Below are 16401 nucleotides of genomic sequence, written 5' to 3' on the forward strand. Positions count from 1 at the left end.
AAAATATATTTTGATTTGTTTAACTCTTTTTTTTGTTACTATATGATTCCATATTTGTTTTTTCATAGTTTTGATGTCTTCCATATTATTCTACAATGTAGAAAATAGTGTAGATTATAAGGATAAACCTTTAAATGAATAGGTGTGTCCAAACTTTTGACTGGTACTGTGTGTGTATGTATGTTTATCCTTATAATCTATATATATATATATATATATATATATATATATAATATTTTTTCATGTCATAGTAAATATTTGTGTTTTTAGCAAATGTAAGCAACATTTATGTTTATCGGTAGCCTGTAAAAGTTGTTTTTTAATTTAATACGTCCTCCTCATTTTATATTTTCATTTCGGTTGACCGGTCAGTCTGTATTTCTGAGGTTTGTATCTTTGAGGTTCTACTGTTGTTTGAGCTTTGTCATTTTTTAAACAGTATATCTTGGCTTGACAAACAGTAGCATGAGTTGTAAGTACCAATGCGAAACCTTTTTAACTAGACTTGCCAACCCTGCTCACCTCTTTGCCGTCTTCCTTTCAGCTGAAGCACTTTCATCTAAACCATCTTCTCAAGGCCTCAGAAGATCTTCTGAAGGTAAAAATAGGATGGACAACCTGTCTCTAAGATATTTCAGCTGTATGCACTGTGTTCTTACATTGGACAAAGCCTAACAAATCCATTTCAAATGATTGATTGTTAATTAGGGATTTTTCACTTTTGCACTTTTAAATTGATTCTGGATTAATGTATAAATGCCTCCATGAGTTTAGTTCAACTGTTTTATCACTTCAGGCCATTGTTGATTCAGACTGCAGTTTTAATGCATTGGAATCTGTTGTAACTTCTACATGTATCACATTCTTCTTCACTAATCAGGTCGTTTTCTACAGCTCTGAATAAAACACTCGTGAACATTTTTCTTCATTTGCTTTTTTTCCGGAAAGGAAATCTAGCTGAGGACATAGGTGAAATTATCCTCCAGCTTCGGAGGCAAGTGGAAAGCCTATTCAGCACTAAGTATGGTAAGCTGCCTAATACACTTACCTGCACACTCAATGTTCAGACTCTGGCCAAGCGAGAGCAACTGACTCGAGCAATAAATCATAAATTATAGACTTCATCAACCGTTTCTACACAGCCTCATAATTTTCTATCCTTGTTAAGATGCCACAGAGAAAGCAATGATTCTCCCCAAAAATGTTTTTAACAATCCTAGGTATAATTCCAGTTGGTGCTGTATATGAACTAATATAAATGGGTTTTACTTTAACAATTATTTGTTAGTTTACAATTGTACAATTTATGCTCTGTGCATGTAAAAACCACTGCCGGAAAGCCCCGAACACAAGATTGTAATTTCTGACTCACACAGTGGAGGAATATATTGCTGGTAGACTCCTCTACATGGTTATATGGCACGCACCAAGTGGCACTTCACTTTTTAGTATGAGTAGCATTCCAGTTTAGCTCGCACTCAGCAGGCAGGCCATATATAAAACTCCCCTAGAGCTACAGAACGGACTAATTACCGCAACGCGCAGCCCCCACATATTCCATATTCCGTTCCTAAAATCTGCCATCAGTACAGTGTAGGGAATATCTTCGAGTAGCCCATAGAAGATGGTAGAATAAAATTCTGCTGCAGGTGATGCATCAACCCGCGCGGATCCATAAGACGAGCCATCCACACACACAGTTTCAGCCCCAGCCATAGGACTATACAGTAACCATGACCTCCGTAGCGGCCAAACCTACTCTTTCCCATAGTACAAGCCTATCTATAGTAGGACAGTACCAGCAGTTAGCTACCAACAGCTTGCAGACATGTTTACATTTGGTTAGTTTTATCAGTGTTATTTAGATGGAAGATGTGAACTACATGTGGTAGCTCTATAGCTAGTAAATGTTAGCATAGAGGTAGAAAGCTAGCTCTTTCACTTCCATGCTCACTGAAGCCTGTGATAATGCTCAGTCTGCTGATGCTGCTGGCTGTTTGAGATGCTTTAGAAGTCACGTTGATGGTAGGGACATTAATCACTTTGAGAAGCAAGTTCTTGCTGATGCCCTCCTTCCATTGTTGATAGCTGTGGAAGTTCCCAGGGATTAAATATGACATGCAGATTGACCATAGACACCCGCCTCATTCTCACCAATGTATCCCACTTTGTGACGCTGATCGAGGGGCGTTATGGGACTGTTTCTGAAGTTAGAGCTGACTTGGAGAAAACCTCAAACCCAACTTTAGGAAAACATTACAATATTATAACTGATTTAAGAGTTTTTAATATGGGAATGTTTTCTTTTGGTTCTCTAAGCTATTATTATATGTGTTTCTGGCATTGAGAGGTAGGTGCTACACTGCCTTTAAAAATGTCTTCCAGCAATTTTTGAACATATACTGTTGAAAAGCGATATCCCAAGTGTAAACACAGTAAAGTACAAACACTAAAGGGTAAACAAATATGTTTTGAGTTAGTCTGATCGGAATCTGTGATGTCATCCGCTTCCCCCTTGCTTGAGGAACAATAGAGGGGAAATAGAGAACAAAAGAGGAAAGGCCCACCCTCCCACTTGTGCTATGTCATGACTTACCTAGACCACTTATTGAGATGTGCCTTTTGTTAAGTAAATCTGGTGTTTAATGAGGTGAAAAGGAGACTGGAGTGCCACTTTAAATATTGAACAGCATAGGGCTTTTGCATAAAATGAATCACCCATATTCCTCTCCATTTCCCATCCCCCTCTCTTTCTGTAGCCGAGGCCCTTGGACTACCTGAGTCTGCAAAGGTGCCCTACTCCAAGTTTCAGATGTACCCAGAGGAGCTGTGTGTCACAGGGCTCCCAGAGGGCATGACTTTCCGTAGGCCCAACTGTTTCGGAGCGGCCAAGCTGCGAAAGATCCTGGCTGTTGGCAGCCAGATCCACTTTGTTATCAAAAGGTCAGAGGCCATACATTGTCACGGGGGCAGGGTGCATCCCAATAATATCTCCTTTCTCCAGAAGTTTGCAGTTGTTCACATCCCTTCATTGATTTGAAAGGAAATGACTGATATATGGAAACCCTCTAGTCCTACACCAATCTAATTATTTTGTGGGGAGTAGTGAACAAGTACACACTTCAATAGGATTATTGGAACGCAACTAAGGTCTTGGTCGCATTCCAGGCTGATTACATTGCAGATGTTGCATTACATCAACCAACGGTTGCATCATCGACTGCCCAGTCAGGCATCAGACTGCTATATCATATGATGTGGTTAACTGATGTGTGAAACACTTATCCAGGCGTTGTGAGATATAGAAGGCATCTGCAATATAGTCAGCCTGGAACACAATCCTTGTTTGGATATATTATTATTATTGTTGTATGAAGAGGATCTAGGTAAAACGTTGTATAAGTTGGTGCAGGAATTAAACACAAAAGCATTATTTGTGTGCAAGCTTCTCTTTATGAAGTTCTAACCATGTTTTGTTGTGGTATACTATCCAGGCCAGAACTGTTAACAGATCTTGTCAAGCTAGAACCGCCTCCACTCCCAGCCTGTGATTCAGGTGACTACATCTTCATCCTAAATTCCAGCTGATTTAATGACTGTATCACAGTTGATTTGAACAATTTTAACATTCAAAAACACAAAGTAAGTTTACAAACTAGATTAAACATCCCCACTGAATATAATGACCAATATCTCAATAGTTTGAAATAAATTAGAATTTTGGTTCAATGTCAATTCATTACTGAATTGATTGAGTGAAAATGGGCCCAGCCCTCTTATAATGTTCTCCACTGTGTCCTTTACCATTAGGCCCTTTTAAAGCAACTATTATTCTACACATGATCAGTTCAAAATGTTGAGCCCATAAATTAGAATTAACTCTGTAATTAATTCAAATGAGCTGGTAATTACACATTTAAGGCAGTGGTTTGGATCCATATTTCCAAATAGGTCTGGTGAACTGGTTGTATTCACTGCTTTTTTAGACTTTTTTTCCACAGACCTGGACTCCAAAGATGCTTTGTCAGAAGACGTAGGGGCTGCAATGCAGAGACCAAGCTTCCCAGGTAATAAGGAGACCAAATACTTGATTCAATATCGGTACATTAATTTACCCTCCTATACTTTGAGTAATACATAGTGGATATCATTTGGAGCCTGGTTGGGATTGTTTTTTTCCTCTTGCTTGTTCACTTTTTCTCTAAAATGAGAAGCACTATTTATATGCTGCAAAGGTGTATATGAAATAAATTAAACAAAACTACTCCATTCATCTGATGTTGTCATATGGTTCTGTTGACAGATAGCTTAGAGGCCAAGCTGTCTAGGATCGACCTGGCCAACACCCTGAGAGAGCAGGTCCAGGACCTATTCAACCGGAAGTATGGGGAGGCACTTGGCATCAAATACCCCGTCCAAGTGCCTTACAAGAGGATCAAGAGCAACCCGGGCTCGGTGATCATCGAGGGCCTGCCCCCTGGCATCCCCTTCAGGAAACCCTGTACCTTTGGCTCGCAGAACCTGGAGAGGATCCTGGCAGTTGCAGACAAGATCTGCTTCACCATCACCAGGTGGGTAGTTCTCCTTCACGTTTTCATGGGGTTGTGGAAATAAGACATATGGCAGGGATGTTCAGCTACTGGCCCTTGGGACAAACTATTGCTACTTTTCTTTTCTCCCTGGTAGTTGGTTGGTTGATAAGATTCCATCTTTGTTTATCTCTTGCAGACCTTTCCAAGGACTCATCCCTAAACCAGGTAACTCTCCATATATTTTATGAAGCAGATTAGAGGTCGACCATTAATCGGAATGGCCGATTTTAAATAGGGCCGATTTCATGTTTTCAGAACAATCGGTATTTTTGGGCGCCGATTTAAAAATAAATGTATTTATTATTTTTAAAAGGTTTTTTTAATAACCTTATTTAACTAGGCAAGTCAGTTAAGAACACATTCTTATTTTCAATGACGGCCTAGGAATGGTGGGTAAAACAGCTTTGTTCAGGGGCAGAAAGACAGATTTTCACCTTGTCAGCTCGGGGATCCAATCTTACAATCTTAGTTAACTCGTCCAACGCAATAACGACCTGCCTCTCTCTCGTTGCACTCCACAAGGAGACTGCCTGTTACGCGAATGCAGTAAGCCAGGGTAAGTTGCTAGCTAGCATTAAACGTATATTGTAAAAAACAATCAATCATAATCACTAGTTAACTACACATGGTTGATGCTAGATAATATCTAGTAATATCGTGTCCTGCGTTGCATATAATCTGACTGAGCATACAAGTATCTAAGTATCTGACTGAGCGGTGGTATGCAGAAGAAGGCGCGTAAACATTCATTCAAACAGCACTTTCGTGCATTTTGCCAGCAGCTCTTCGTTGTGCGTCAAGCATTTCGCTGTTTATGACTTCAAGCCTATCAACTCCCGAGCTGAGGCTGGTGTAACCGAAGTGAAATGGCTAGCTAGTTAGTGCGCGCTAATAGCGTTTCAAACGTCACTCGCTCTGAGGCTTCTAGTAGTTGTTCCCCTTGCTCTGCATGGGTAACGCTGCTTTGATGGTGGCTGTTGTCACTGTGTTGCTGGGTCGAGCCCAGCGAGGAGAGGGACTGAAGCTATACTGTTACACTGGCAATACTAAAGTGCCTATAAGAACATCCAATTGTCAAAGGTTAATGAAATACAAATGGTATAGAGGGAAATACTCACTCATATGTTTTCATGCTCTGTGCAAGGAACTGAAACGTTAGCTTTCTTACAGAGCACATATTGCACTTTTACTTTCTTCTCCAACACTTTGTTTTTGCATTATTTAAACCAAATTGAACGTTTCATTATTTACTTGAGGCTAAATTGATTTTATTGATGTATTATATTAAGTTAAAATAAGTGTTCATTCAGTATTGTTGTAATTGTCATTATTACAAATAAAAAAATAAAAATCGGACGATTAATCAGCTTTTTTGGTCCTCCAGTAATCGGTATCGGTATCGGCCTTGAAAAATCATAATCGGTCAACCTCTAAAGCGGATATTCAATTCATATTTCTGAATTTTCAAATCAAATTTTATTGGTCACCTACCTACACATGATTAGCAGATGTTAATGCGAGTGCAGCGAAATGCTTGTGCTTCTAGTTCCGACCATGCAGTAATATCTAACAAGTAATCTTAACAATTTCACAACTACCTTTCACACAGGTGTAAAGGAATGAATAAGTACATATAAATAATATGTACATATAAATATATGGATGAGCAATGGCCAAACGGCATAGGCAAGATGCAGTAGATAGTTTAGAGTACAGTATATACATATGAGATGAGTAATGTAGGGTATGTAAACATTAAATAAAGTTGATTGTGTAAAGTGACAAGTGATACATTTATTACATCCAATTTTTTATTATTAAAGGGGCTAGAGATTTGAGTCAGTATGTTGGCAGCAGCCACTCAATGTTAGTGATGGCTATTTAACAGTCTGATGGCCTTGACATAGAAGCTGTTTTTCAGTCTGTCGGTCCCAGCTTTGATGCACCTGTACTGATCTCGCCTTCTGGATGATAGCGGGGTGAACAGGCAGTGGTTCGGGTGGTTGTTGTCCTTGATGATCTTTTTGGCCTTCCTGTGACATTGGGTGGTGTAGGTGTCCTGGAGGGCAGGTAGTTTGCCACCCGTGATGCGTTGTGCAGACCTCACTGCCCTCTGGAGAGCCTTACGGTTGTGGGTGGAGCAGTTGCCGTACCAGGCGGTGATACCGCCCGACAGGATGCTCTCAATTGTGCATCTGTAAAAGTTTGAGTGTTTTTGGTGACAAGCCAAATTTCTTCAGCCTCCTGAGGTTGAAGAGGCGCTGTTGCGCCTTCTTCACCACGCTGTCTGTGTGGGTGGTCCATTTCAGTTTCTCCTTGATGTGTACGCCGAGGAACTTAAAACTTTCCACCTTCTCCACTACTGTCCTGTCGATGTGGATAGGGGGCTGCTCGCTCTGCTGTTTCCTGAAGTCCATGATCATCTCCTTTGTTTTGTTTACGTTGAGTGTGAGGTTATTTTCCTGACACCACACTCCGAGGGCCATCACCTCCTCCCTGTAGGCCGTCTCGTCGTTATTGGTAATCAAGCCTACCACTGTAGTGTCGTCTGCAAACTTGATGGTTGAGTTGGAGGCGTGCATGGCCACGCAGTCATGGGTGAACAGGGAGTACAAGAGAGAACGCACCCTTGTGGGGCCCCAGTGTTGAGGATCAGCGGGGTGGATATTTTGTTTCCTACCCTCACCACCTGGGGGCGTCCCGTCAGAAAGTCCAGGACCAAGTTGCACAGGGCAGGCTCGAGACCCAGGGTCTCACGCTTAATGATGAGTTTGGAGGGTAATATGTTGTTAAATGCTGAGCTGTAGTCGATGAACAGCATTCTTACATAGGTATTCCTCTTGTCCAGATGGGTGAGGGCAGTGTGATTGCGTCGTCTGTGGACCTATTGGGGTGGTAAGCACATTTCCTAACAAGTACATGACTTGTTAATAAATGTCCCTTGTCAACTGTGAACTAATAGATGGTGTAGTAGTTATAAACACTGAGTGTACAAAGCATTAGGGACACATTGCTAATATTGAGTTGCATCTCCTTTTGCTTCACACAGGAAACTGTGTAGAAAACCCATCAGTGTTGCAGTTCTTGACACACTCAAACCGGTGTGCCTGGGACCTACTACCATACCCAATTCAAAGGCACTTAAATATTTTGTCTTGGCCATTCACCCTCTGAATGGCGCACATACACAATCCATGTCTCAATTGTCTCAAGGCTTAAAAATCCTTCTTCCCCTTCCTCTACACTGATTTGAAGTGTATTTAACAAGTGACATCAATAAGGGATCATAGCTTTCACCTGGTCAGTCTGCCAGGGAAAGAGCATGAGCAAGAATGTTTTGTACACTCTGTTGTATAATGACATTACATTTGTCTCCCTCTTAGCGCCTCGTCGGATCACTTTATTGAAGAAGGCCTACGCCTCAATAAGCGGTGAGCATTATAGTTGTGTTGCATATTCATTTTGATGCAGTATGAACACTTAATTTGAAACGGTCATGAATGCATGCACTAAATATGAGCATTCAGATACCCAGAGCAAGCAAAAACAAAGTAAACAGTGCACTTATCAGAGTCAACTGCATACATATATTTATTTTATTTTCCCACCAATTCTGTTTGACTCTCCTCCTGAAATGACAGATGAGGAAGAGGTTAACTGTATCGGTGAGAAAGTGATACTTCGCGAGCAAGTGAAAGAACTCTTCAACCAGAAATATGGTCAGTGTATATCCTTCATTCATACTGTATGCTTTATCTATACAAGCCTTAGTGAAAAAGATTATTCTAACTTACATTCAAGTTTAATATTCACTTAGTCTCTCATGATATCCATGCATGACTTAGTGAAAATTCAACCTAAGTTGAAGTTAAGATCCGCCCAAAACTGACTGAAAAGATTCTTGTTAAGGTGATGCTTTGGGCCTGGACCACTCTGTCCTGGTCCCATACAAGCTGATCCGTGCCAGTCCCGAGTCTGTGGAGGTTAGTGGCCTTCCGGACGATATTCGCTTCAGAAATCCCAACACTTACGACTTAGTCCGCCTGGAAAAGATTCTTCAAGCCCGAGATGAGATCAACATCAACATCAAAAGCCAGCTACAGTGAGTGTCTGTGTAATTGTGATGATAGTGTCAATCTGAAGTTTGTGGAAATATCCCAGATTATGGATACAAAGTCTAAAATGTGAAAGAAGGACATGAAAGAACTGTATCTTAGGCAATGCCAGGCTCACCTCTGGTCATTTACAGAAATTAAATTCATATTTAATGAATTTTCTTTTCTACAGGCCTTTTGCAGAAATATGCACCCAAACATGTAACACAGGTAAGGATTGTTCTATAGTAACCTATTTATTAAAAAAAATATATATATAAAAAAAAGCAATGCAGTCTATAACGACATGTGCTTTAGCAGTATGTTCAAAATGGCATTATTGTTTTTGTGTTTAAAGAAGGGAATGAGGTTTCTACCAATCGACGCAAACGCAAAAGAGTCCTGGAGAGCAGCCGGGTGTCCTTACCCTCCGAGTCAGGGGTATCAACCAATCAGATTCCAGTGATGGTACGTGGTAATAACAAAGCTATTATATAACAGTTTGTTGTATTTACGTGATCATTCTCAATCATTATCAAAAATACATGACTGAAATACTCTGATTTGATACTTTGATGCAGATTACATTATATTTATAAATGTGTATTAAAGGCATTTGTGAATGGCACTAATGGTTGTGTAATTGGACAGGAATTTGCTTCTGCAACAGCATAACTAGTCTCCCTCATGCTCACTCTAATGATCCTTCTATTGCTTTGTCTCTTTCTGCTTGTAGCAATGGCCCATGTACATGGTGGACTACAGTGGAGTGAATGTGCAAGTCCATGGGAAGGTGAAATACTAGTAGAAGAAAAATATGCTATGCTACAGGAAGAGAATAGACATGAGAGGACTTTATCAAAGCTGTACTTATAACCACATCTCCAAGTTTCAGCTTTGCGCGTGTGCTGTTGCTTAAATACTCTTCTGACTGAAAATATAGATTTGGATGTGTGTTTTGGAATGGTGGCGATTGCCAATATTAGGTGGCTTGGGTGGAAAGGTGAGGAGGAACTATAGAATCTGTGCATAATTTGTTGCAGGATGCTTTCTTTTATTTTGTCTTCCCCCACAAGTCCTGATGGGCTTTCTTGATACACCTATTTCAAAAGTGCTTAAAAAAAACTCTATTCAAACCGACTGGGATTATGTTATGGCACTAAGCTTATGGAACTCACAATTACCGAAGTACTCACCCTTTTAGATAATTTTTATCAGATCCAACATGGAGACTTTCGTTACGGGGTGTAACTACGGCACAAATGTATTGGATCAATCTGGTTTTACAACATTCAGATATTTGTATGAGTATTTATTTATTTATTTTGAAGATGGAAAAATAAAACATGTGCAGGGATGTAAATTACAATGTTCAGTAATCTAAGTACTGAATCAAATGTCTCTACAACGCTAACTACTACTGTATGTAACTCAAAAAGTATATCAGTTGAAATATGTTTGCCTTCAGGTGTGCGTACCGGTATTCTCCGTGGTAGGAATAACCCAAGGTGATAGCACTATATCTAAGAACAATTTTCATATTTTGTATAACTACATGGATTTTCTTTTATCACAGTACTTGTACATGGCGTTGAGATTTCTCAACTCAGCTTTTCTTATGTTTGTTCCACATCTGCGCTAAGTTGAAATGTCTCATTAAGTCAACATGAATGTAACGTGTGTAAAAGAAAGAATGGTCTGTGTTATCCTGTAACGATTGTCTCTGGATTCACCAGTATTTATATGCTGTACCTTAATGCCATTTAGGCCTTTGAAATAAAATGTGTTGCCTTGCACTTTCATTGGACTGCAGTGACTTTGTGTGTGATGAATGCAAGTAAAAAAAAATATATATATATATATATATAATAATTCTAAAGTTTAAACATACTACTTTTGTATTCGTATTGTGTCATTGACTGTCATGGTATCATTAGAGAAATTAAAAGTATATGATGGAGCTTTGAAAGGACAATTGACAGCTAAGTGCTTTTAAATACCTAAGACTTAGAGGCTTAAACATTTTTAAATTACATTTAAAAAAACATCTGGCTGTCAGTAGCTGATGACAACAAGGTTAATATTAATATAGACGCTTATACCACACAAAAAAAGCTAATCCTGTGTCAAACACTATACAAGTAACTTTAGCATATTTGACTCAGACACTTAAGATGAGTTTTCATTTTCGGTTTCATTCACATGTCCTCATTTGCCAAGCAACTATTGTTGTTCAGACACAGAAATAGAATGAATAGAAAGGACATGGAAGCTCTTGGGTGCACTCAAAATGTCTGACTGGTATTGTGGTGCAATAACTTCCCTGGTAATTTGAAATGTTCTATCAACCAATGCTGGATTGCCATGGTAATGTAGAATGTTCATTCAAAAGATGCTGATTTGGGCTATGCAATGGAATGTATTTTTTTGTAATGTCAGTTGAGTTGACTCAACAATTCACAGCACATATTGAAAGGTACACGTCCTGCTTTAACTATAGGTTGAAGACAACGGCATCACAATAATGCAGAGGTTCTACCGCTCCGAATCAACTATAGGACCAGCTCAAGCGTTGTAGCTACGCTGCCTAGGCAGAAGGAAAGCTGTCTGAAGCATATAAGGTTGGTGAAACAAGAAAACCATCTCGCTAGCTAACGTCTTGTTTGAAGATTACAAGTTTAAGACAACAGGGTTCTAATATTCCATAACTCCTTGCAATCAATGCCGTTAATCCCATGAATTTGTTTATTTTCAAATGCTTCCGCATGGAATTATTGAGTTGTCTTAACCTTTTATTATTTTTTTTACCTAGGTTTCACTTCTTGGCATGGGTACACTCAAAATGTCAGTCCATCCATTATACCATAGATACACACAGCGAGGCATGCACCCGAGGAGGGTACAGCCATAGCGTACTCCCGTTACTCACATGTTAAATTGCCAACTTAAATCATAACCCGACAACGGCTGTATTCTTTTTTTTATCAACAAACTACCTATCATCTAAAAACACATTCTAAACGTAAACATTTTAGCATTAAAACCCTTGAGTCTAAGTGGCTGGGGGAATTGATTTAAGATGGTTATAACAAGTACCATTTAGCTATTTAATTTAGAGTTTTAGGACCCCTTAAGGTATCAAAAATAAAGTATTGAAACGCATTGAGTACAGCTTAACAGATAGTTTAAAAAAAGGGTCCGTCATGGTCTGGAGCATTGTGTCAGCATCATCAGACTGAGTTTGTTGTCATTGCAGGCAATCTCAACGCTGTGCGTTACAGGGAAGACATCCTTCTCCCTCATGTGGTATCCTTCCTGCAGGCTCATCCTGACATGACCCTCCAGCATGACAATGCTCGTTTTGTGCGTGATTTCCTGCAAGACAGGAGGTGTCTGCCAGCGAAGAGCCCGTATCTCAATCACATTGAGCACGTCTGGGACCTGTTGGATCGGAGGGTGAGGGCTAGGGCCATTCCCCCCCAGAAATGTCTGGGAACTTGCCTTGGTGGAAGAGTGGGGTAACATCTCACAGCAAGAACTGGCAAATCTGGTGCAGTCCATGTGGAGATGCACTGCAGTACTTAATGCAGCTGGTGGCCACACCAGATACTGACTGTTACTTTTGATTTTGACCCCTCCTTTGTTCAGGGACTCATTATTCCATTTCTGTTAGTCACATGTCTGTGGAACTTATTCAGTATATGTCTGTTGTTGAATCTTATGTTCATTCAAATATTTACACATGTTAAGTTTGCTGAATATAAACGCAGTTCACAGTGAGAGGGCGTTTCTTTTTTTGCTGAGTTTATAAAACATTTTATATAAACATTTTTTTAAAATGTATTTAACCGCTTATTTTTGGCACTAAACTATCTCCATATACAGTATACAACATTTGTTTTTTTAAACTGGTATGGGGGACCTTCAGACAAGTCCTTGTGAGGCTTGTAGGCATCCTAGAGCAAAACAGAGACTTGTTCACCTTTCCAAAAAGGGGTCATATTATTGGATATAAAAAAATATAAAAAATCGAAGGTGAGCATTTCCCCACTGAAGTTGGTTATGACGCCAAACTGCAGTCAGGTCAAGACCCTGGGGAGGGTTACGAGGAAGCAGATGAGCTCTCAGACGGTCCGTAGGTGAAGAAGTCGGATGTGGAGGTCCTGGGCTGACGTCTTTACATGTGGTCTGCGGTTGTGAGGGTAGTTGGATGTACAGCCAAATTCTCTAAAACAACTTTGGAGGCAGTTTATGGTAGAGAAATTAACATTTAATTCTCTGGTGAACATTCCTGTAGTCAGCATGCCAATTGCACACTCCCTCAAAACTTGAGACATCTGTAGAGTTGCCTTTTATTGTCCACGGCACAGGGTGCACCTGTGTAATGATCATGCCGTTTAATCAGCTTCTTGATATGCCACACCTGTCAGGTGGATGGATTATTTTAGCAAAGCAGAAACGCTCACTAACAGAGATGTAAACACATTTGTTCACAAAATGAGAGAGAAATAAGCTTTTTTGTGTATATGTAAAATTTCTGGGATCTTTTATTGCAGCTCATGAAACCAACACTTAACATGTTGTTTATTTTTGTTCAGTATAGATAACTAACCCTGCTTTTAAGATGCCGAAAAGCTGTTACATACCGATTTGTTTGAACAATAGTAGGAGAAAAGGCCACTAAATTAAATTATATCAACTGCCCAAGGACCAGATTAGGCTGAACTCATGGTTAGGCTATTATGCCACGATGATGATGTAAAAGGCACTTGTCATCTCCCGTCTGGATTACTGCAACTCGCTGTTGGCTGGGCTCCCTGCCTGTGCCATTAAACCCCTACAACTCATCCAGAACGCCGCAGCCCGTCTGGTGTTCAACCTTCCCAAGTTCTCTCACGTCACCCCGCTCCTCCGCTCTCTCCACTGGTTTCCAGTTGAAGCTCGCATCCGCTACAAGACCATGGTGCTTGCCTACGGAGCTGTGAGGGGAACGGCACCTCAGTACCTCCAGGCTCTGATCAGGCCCTACACCCAAACAAGGGCACTGCGTTCATCCACCTCTGGCCTGCTCGCCTCCCTACCACTGAGGAAGTACAGTTCCCGCGCAGCCCAGTCAAAACTGTTCGCTGCTCTGGCCCCCCAATGGTGGAACAAACTCCCTCACGACGCCAGGACAGCGGAGTCAATCACCACCTTCCGGAGACACCTGAAACCCCACCTCTTTCAGGAATACCTAGGATAGGATAAAGTAATCCTTCTCACCCCCCTTAAAAGATTTAGATGCACTATTGTAAAGTGGCTGTTCCACTGGATGTCTTAAGGTGAACGCACCAATTTGTAAGTCGCTCTGGATAAGAGCGTCTGCTAAATGACTTAAATGTAAATGTAAAAAACTGTGGGCTTCGGTTACTCGACACATTTATGTGTTCGAACAACTTCATCACTTGTTTGTATCGAACTAGCCATGTGTATTGCGCAAAGCTTGCTCGTTAGCTTGTAGTAAGGACTAGTGAGCTGTATCGGTCAAAATAACAGCTATAATTTTCCTCTGCATTTGGAAAACTGCAGATTCCACCAAGTAGGTGTCGTTATCGCCATAAGCTATTTTGGGCCATTTGGTAGCGTGTCTCCCCAGCTTTTCGGTCTCTGGCAAGTTGAAAATACATAATATATATAGGCAAGCCAACAATAATCAACTATTCTAAATACCTCGACATTTCCAAGGCAAGCAAAAACATGGAAGTAGTTACACAACATATCTAAGACTCGCGAATTAGATCTAGATTAATTTATCTTGATAGCCAGCCAGCTAACAGGCGAAAAAGCTAGAAGTAAACAAACGGTGATTTAGTATAACGCGACGGCTTTACCTTCAGCGTTAGAAGGTCGGGTAACAAATTAGTGGCTGAATAAGTATCATGCAAATAATTTGTGGTAGCTGAAAATGTTTATTGAAACGACAAAAAAAGTGTCAGTAGTTCATTTAGGATGACGCCCAAATTAGGCTAATTACAGTAATGGGAGTACAATACAGTATCCGTAATCGGGGGCGTGGTCATGTAAAGCTATGCCTCGCAGTGCGTATCTATTATTGGGTTTGAATGGGGAAGGTCCTTCTATTCATTATATTTCTGTGGTTCAGACAGATTGGTGGCTAGCCAGTTTGGGTTGGTATACAATGTATGATTAGCATAGATACATACATTTCCGAATCGAAGGATTCATTGCTTCGCCAAAATGTTTTTTATACGTTTGCTTGAACGTTTACCGCCTGACCTGGAATCAGTCGTATTGTAAAAATGAGGCATTTTAAGAATCCAAGCTAGATGGCTAGCTAGCTTTCCATTTTGTAAACTCAATATGCTTTGCTAGCGTAACGTTAGCCAATTTGCTAGCTAACCGTTAGCGGACTAATCGTGTAAACGTTAGTTATTTTGGTTTTCTAGCCAACGTTACATTTTATTGATGGGATAACGTTAGCTGGCAAGGTGTCCTGTAGTTTGTCCCTCTGACTTCCTAAACCTATCTAACGTTAGTTTACCAGCCTCCGCTTTATTCCCTTAACTATCGTTTCGTTTACTGGATTTGACGTAACATTAGCTGGCACTGGCTAGTAGCTGCAAGATATGGCCACTGCCTCTAGCTCCTGTGTGGGGAGAAATGTGTCTAGAAATGGACCCTCTGTCTCGACCCCGACCTCGGGAGCACCTGGACAATCACAGCCTATGGTCGTTGTATGGGAATGGCAGGATGATCTTGGCGTCTGGCTACCGTACAGCGGCCAGGTGAGCGGCTACATAGAACAATGTTTCTCTTCTCCGCGGGGACACAGGAGTGGGGGTCCTGGCTCCACCAGTATCTGGCTCGGACAATCAGATCCCAGTTTGTCGCCTTATCTTATAGACATACCAAGCTTGAAGCAGTTCCGCCAAGATACAGGTAAGGAAACTGCCACTGCCCTATGTATGCTTTACATTACAACTCAACTGAAGCCTTCGAGCTTTAGTTTTAATGCCCTAACTAGCGCAGCGCTATATAGCTAGCTGTTGTTGTGATCATGTGTTAGCCACCATAAGACAAACATAATCGCATTGCTAAACTTGATAACAGCTATTGCGAAGAGTCAACTACTTGTCTATTTCCCAGCGATGGCAACGCTTTCTTTGGCTAACTAGTTAGCTGGCTAACTGTAACTGAAATGTCACAGAGATTATATTAAGACAGGGATATACACTACGTGACCAAAACTGTGGACACTTAAGTTACTCATCGAACATCTAATTCCAAAATCAAGTGCATTAATATGCATTTGGTCCCCCTTCGCTGCTATAACAGCCACCACTCCTCAAATCCAACGTTATTGGTCACATACACATGGTTAGCAGATGTTATTGTGAAATGCTTGTGAAATGCTTGTGCTTCTGGGAAGGCTTTCCACTAGATGTTGGATCATTGCGGGGACTTGCTTCCTTTCTGCCACGAGCATTAGTGAGGTCGGGCACTGATGTCAGAGTATCAATTCATCCCAAAGGTGTTCGATGGGGTTGAGGTCAGGGCTTCCACATTGATCTCAACAAACCATTTCTATATGGACCTTGCTTTGTGCATGGAGGTATTGTCATGCTGAAACAGGAAAGGGCCTTCCCCAAACTCTTGCCACAATGTTGGAAGCACAGAATAATTTACAATGTCATTGTATGTTGTAACATTAAGAT

General features: G+C 40.7%; 2 protein-coding genes across 11 annotated transcripts in view; both read left to right on the top strand.

The window, feature by feature from the left end:
- Positions 1 to 10488, top strand: part of LOC115105311 (general transcription factor II-I repeat domain-containing protein 1-like) — a 48359-nt gene extending 37871 nt beyond the window's left edge. For all 6 annotated transcript variants that reach the window (XM_029627221.2, XM_029627222.2, XM_029627225.2 and 3 more), the window contains 13 exons: positions 545 to 598; positions 949 to 1026; positions 2760 to 2943; positions 3495 to 3556; positions 3987 to 4067; positions 4304 to 4571; positions 4729 to 4757; positions 7976 to 8023; positions 8234 to 8311; positions 8502 to 8694; positions 8880 to 8917; positions 9045 to 9154; positions 9423 to 10488. In XM_029627221.2, the coding sequence (XP_029483081.1) occupies positions 545 to 598; positions 949 to 1026; positions 2760 to 2943; positions 3495 to 3556; positions 3987 to 4067; positions 4304 to 4571; positions 4729 to 4757; positions 7976 to 8023; positions 8234 to 8311; positions 8502 to 8694; positions 8880 to 8917; positions 9045 to 9154; positions 9423 to 9491 (1292 nt within the window). In that variant the 3' untranslated portion in view covers positions 9492 to 10488. The remainder of the gene's footprint in view (positions 1 to 544; positions 599 to 948; positions 1027 to 2759; positions 2944 to 3494; positions 3557 to 3986; positions 4068 to 4303; positions 4572 to 4728; positions 4758 to 7975; positions 8024 to 8233; positions 8312 to 8501; positions 8695 to 8879; positions 8918 to 9044; positions 9155 to 9422) is intronic.
- Positions 10489 to 14767: 4279 nt separating this feature from the next.
- LOC115105313 (probable E3 ubiquitin-protein ligase DTX2) overlaps positions 14768 to 16401 on the top strand; it is a 48199-nt gene continuing 46565 nt past the window's right edge. For 2 of the 5 annotated variants that reach the window (XM_029627228.2, XM_065007231.1), the window contains exon 1: positions 14784 to 15625. In XM_029627228.2, the coding sequence (XP_029483088.1) occupies positions 15313 to 15625 (313 nt within the window). In that variant the 5' untranslated portion in view covers positions 14784 to 15312. Of the gene's footprint in view, positions 15626 to 16401 lie in introns of all 5 variants that reach the window. The other 3 variants (XM_065007230.1, XM_029627229.2, XM_029627231.2) reach the window with 3 other exon arrangements.

This window comes from Oncorhynchus nerka, linkage group LG22 (genome assembly GCF_034236695.1).
Source record: "Oncorhynchus nerka isolate Pitt River linkage group LG22, Oner_Uvic_2.0, whole genome shotgun sequence".
Lineage (NCBI taxonomy): Eukaryota > Metazoa > Chordata > Actinopteri > Salmoniformes > Salmonidae > Oncorhynchus > Oncorhynchus nerka.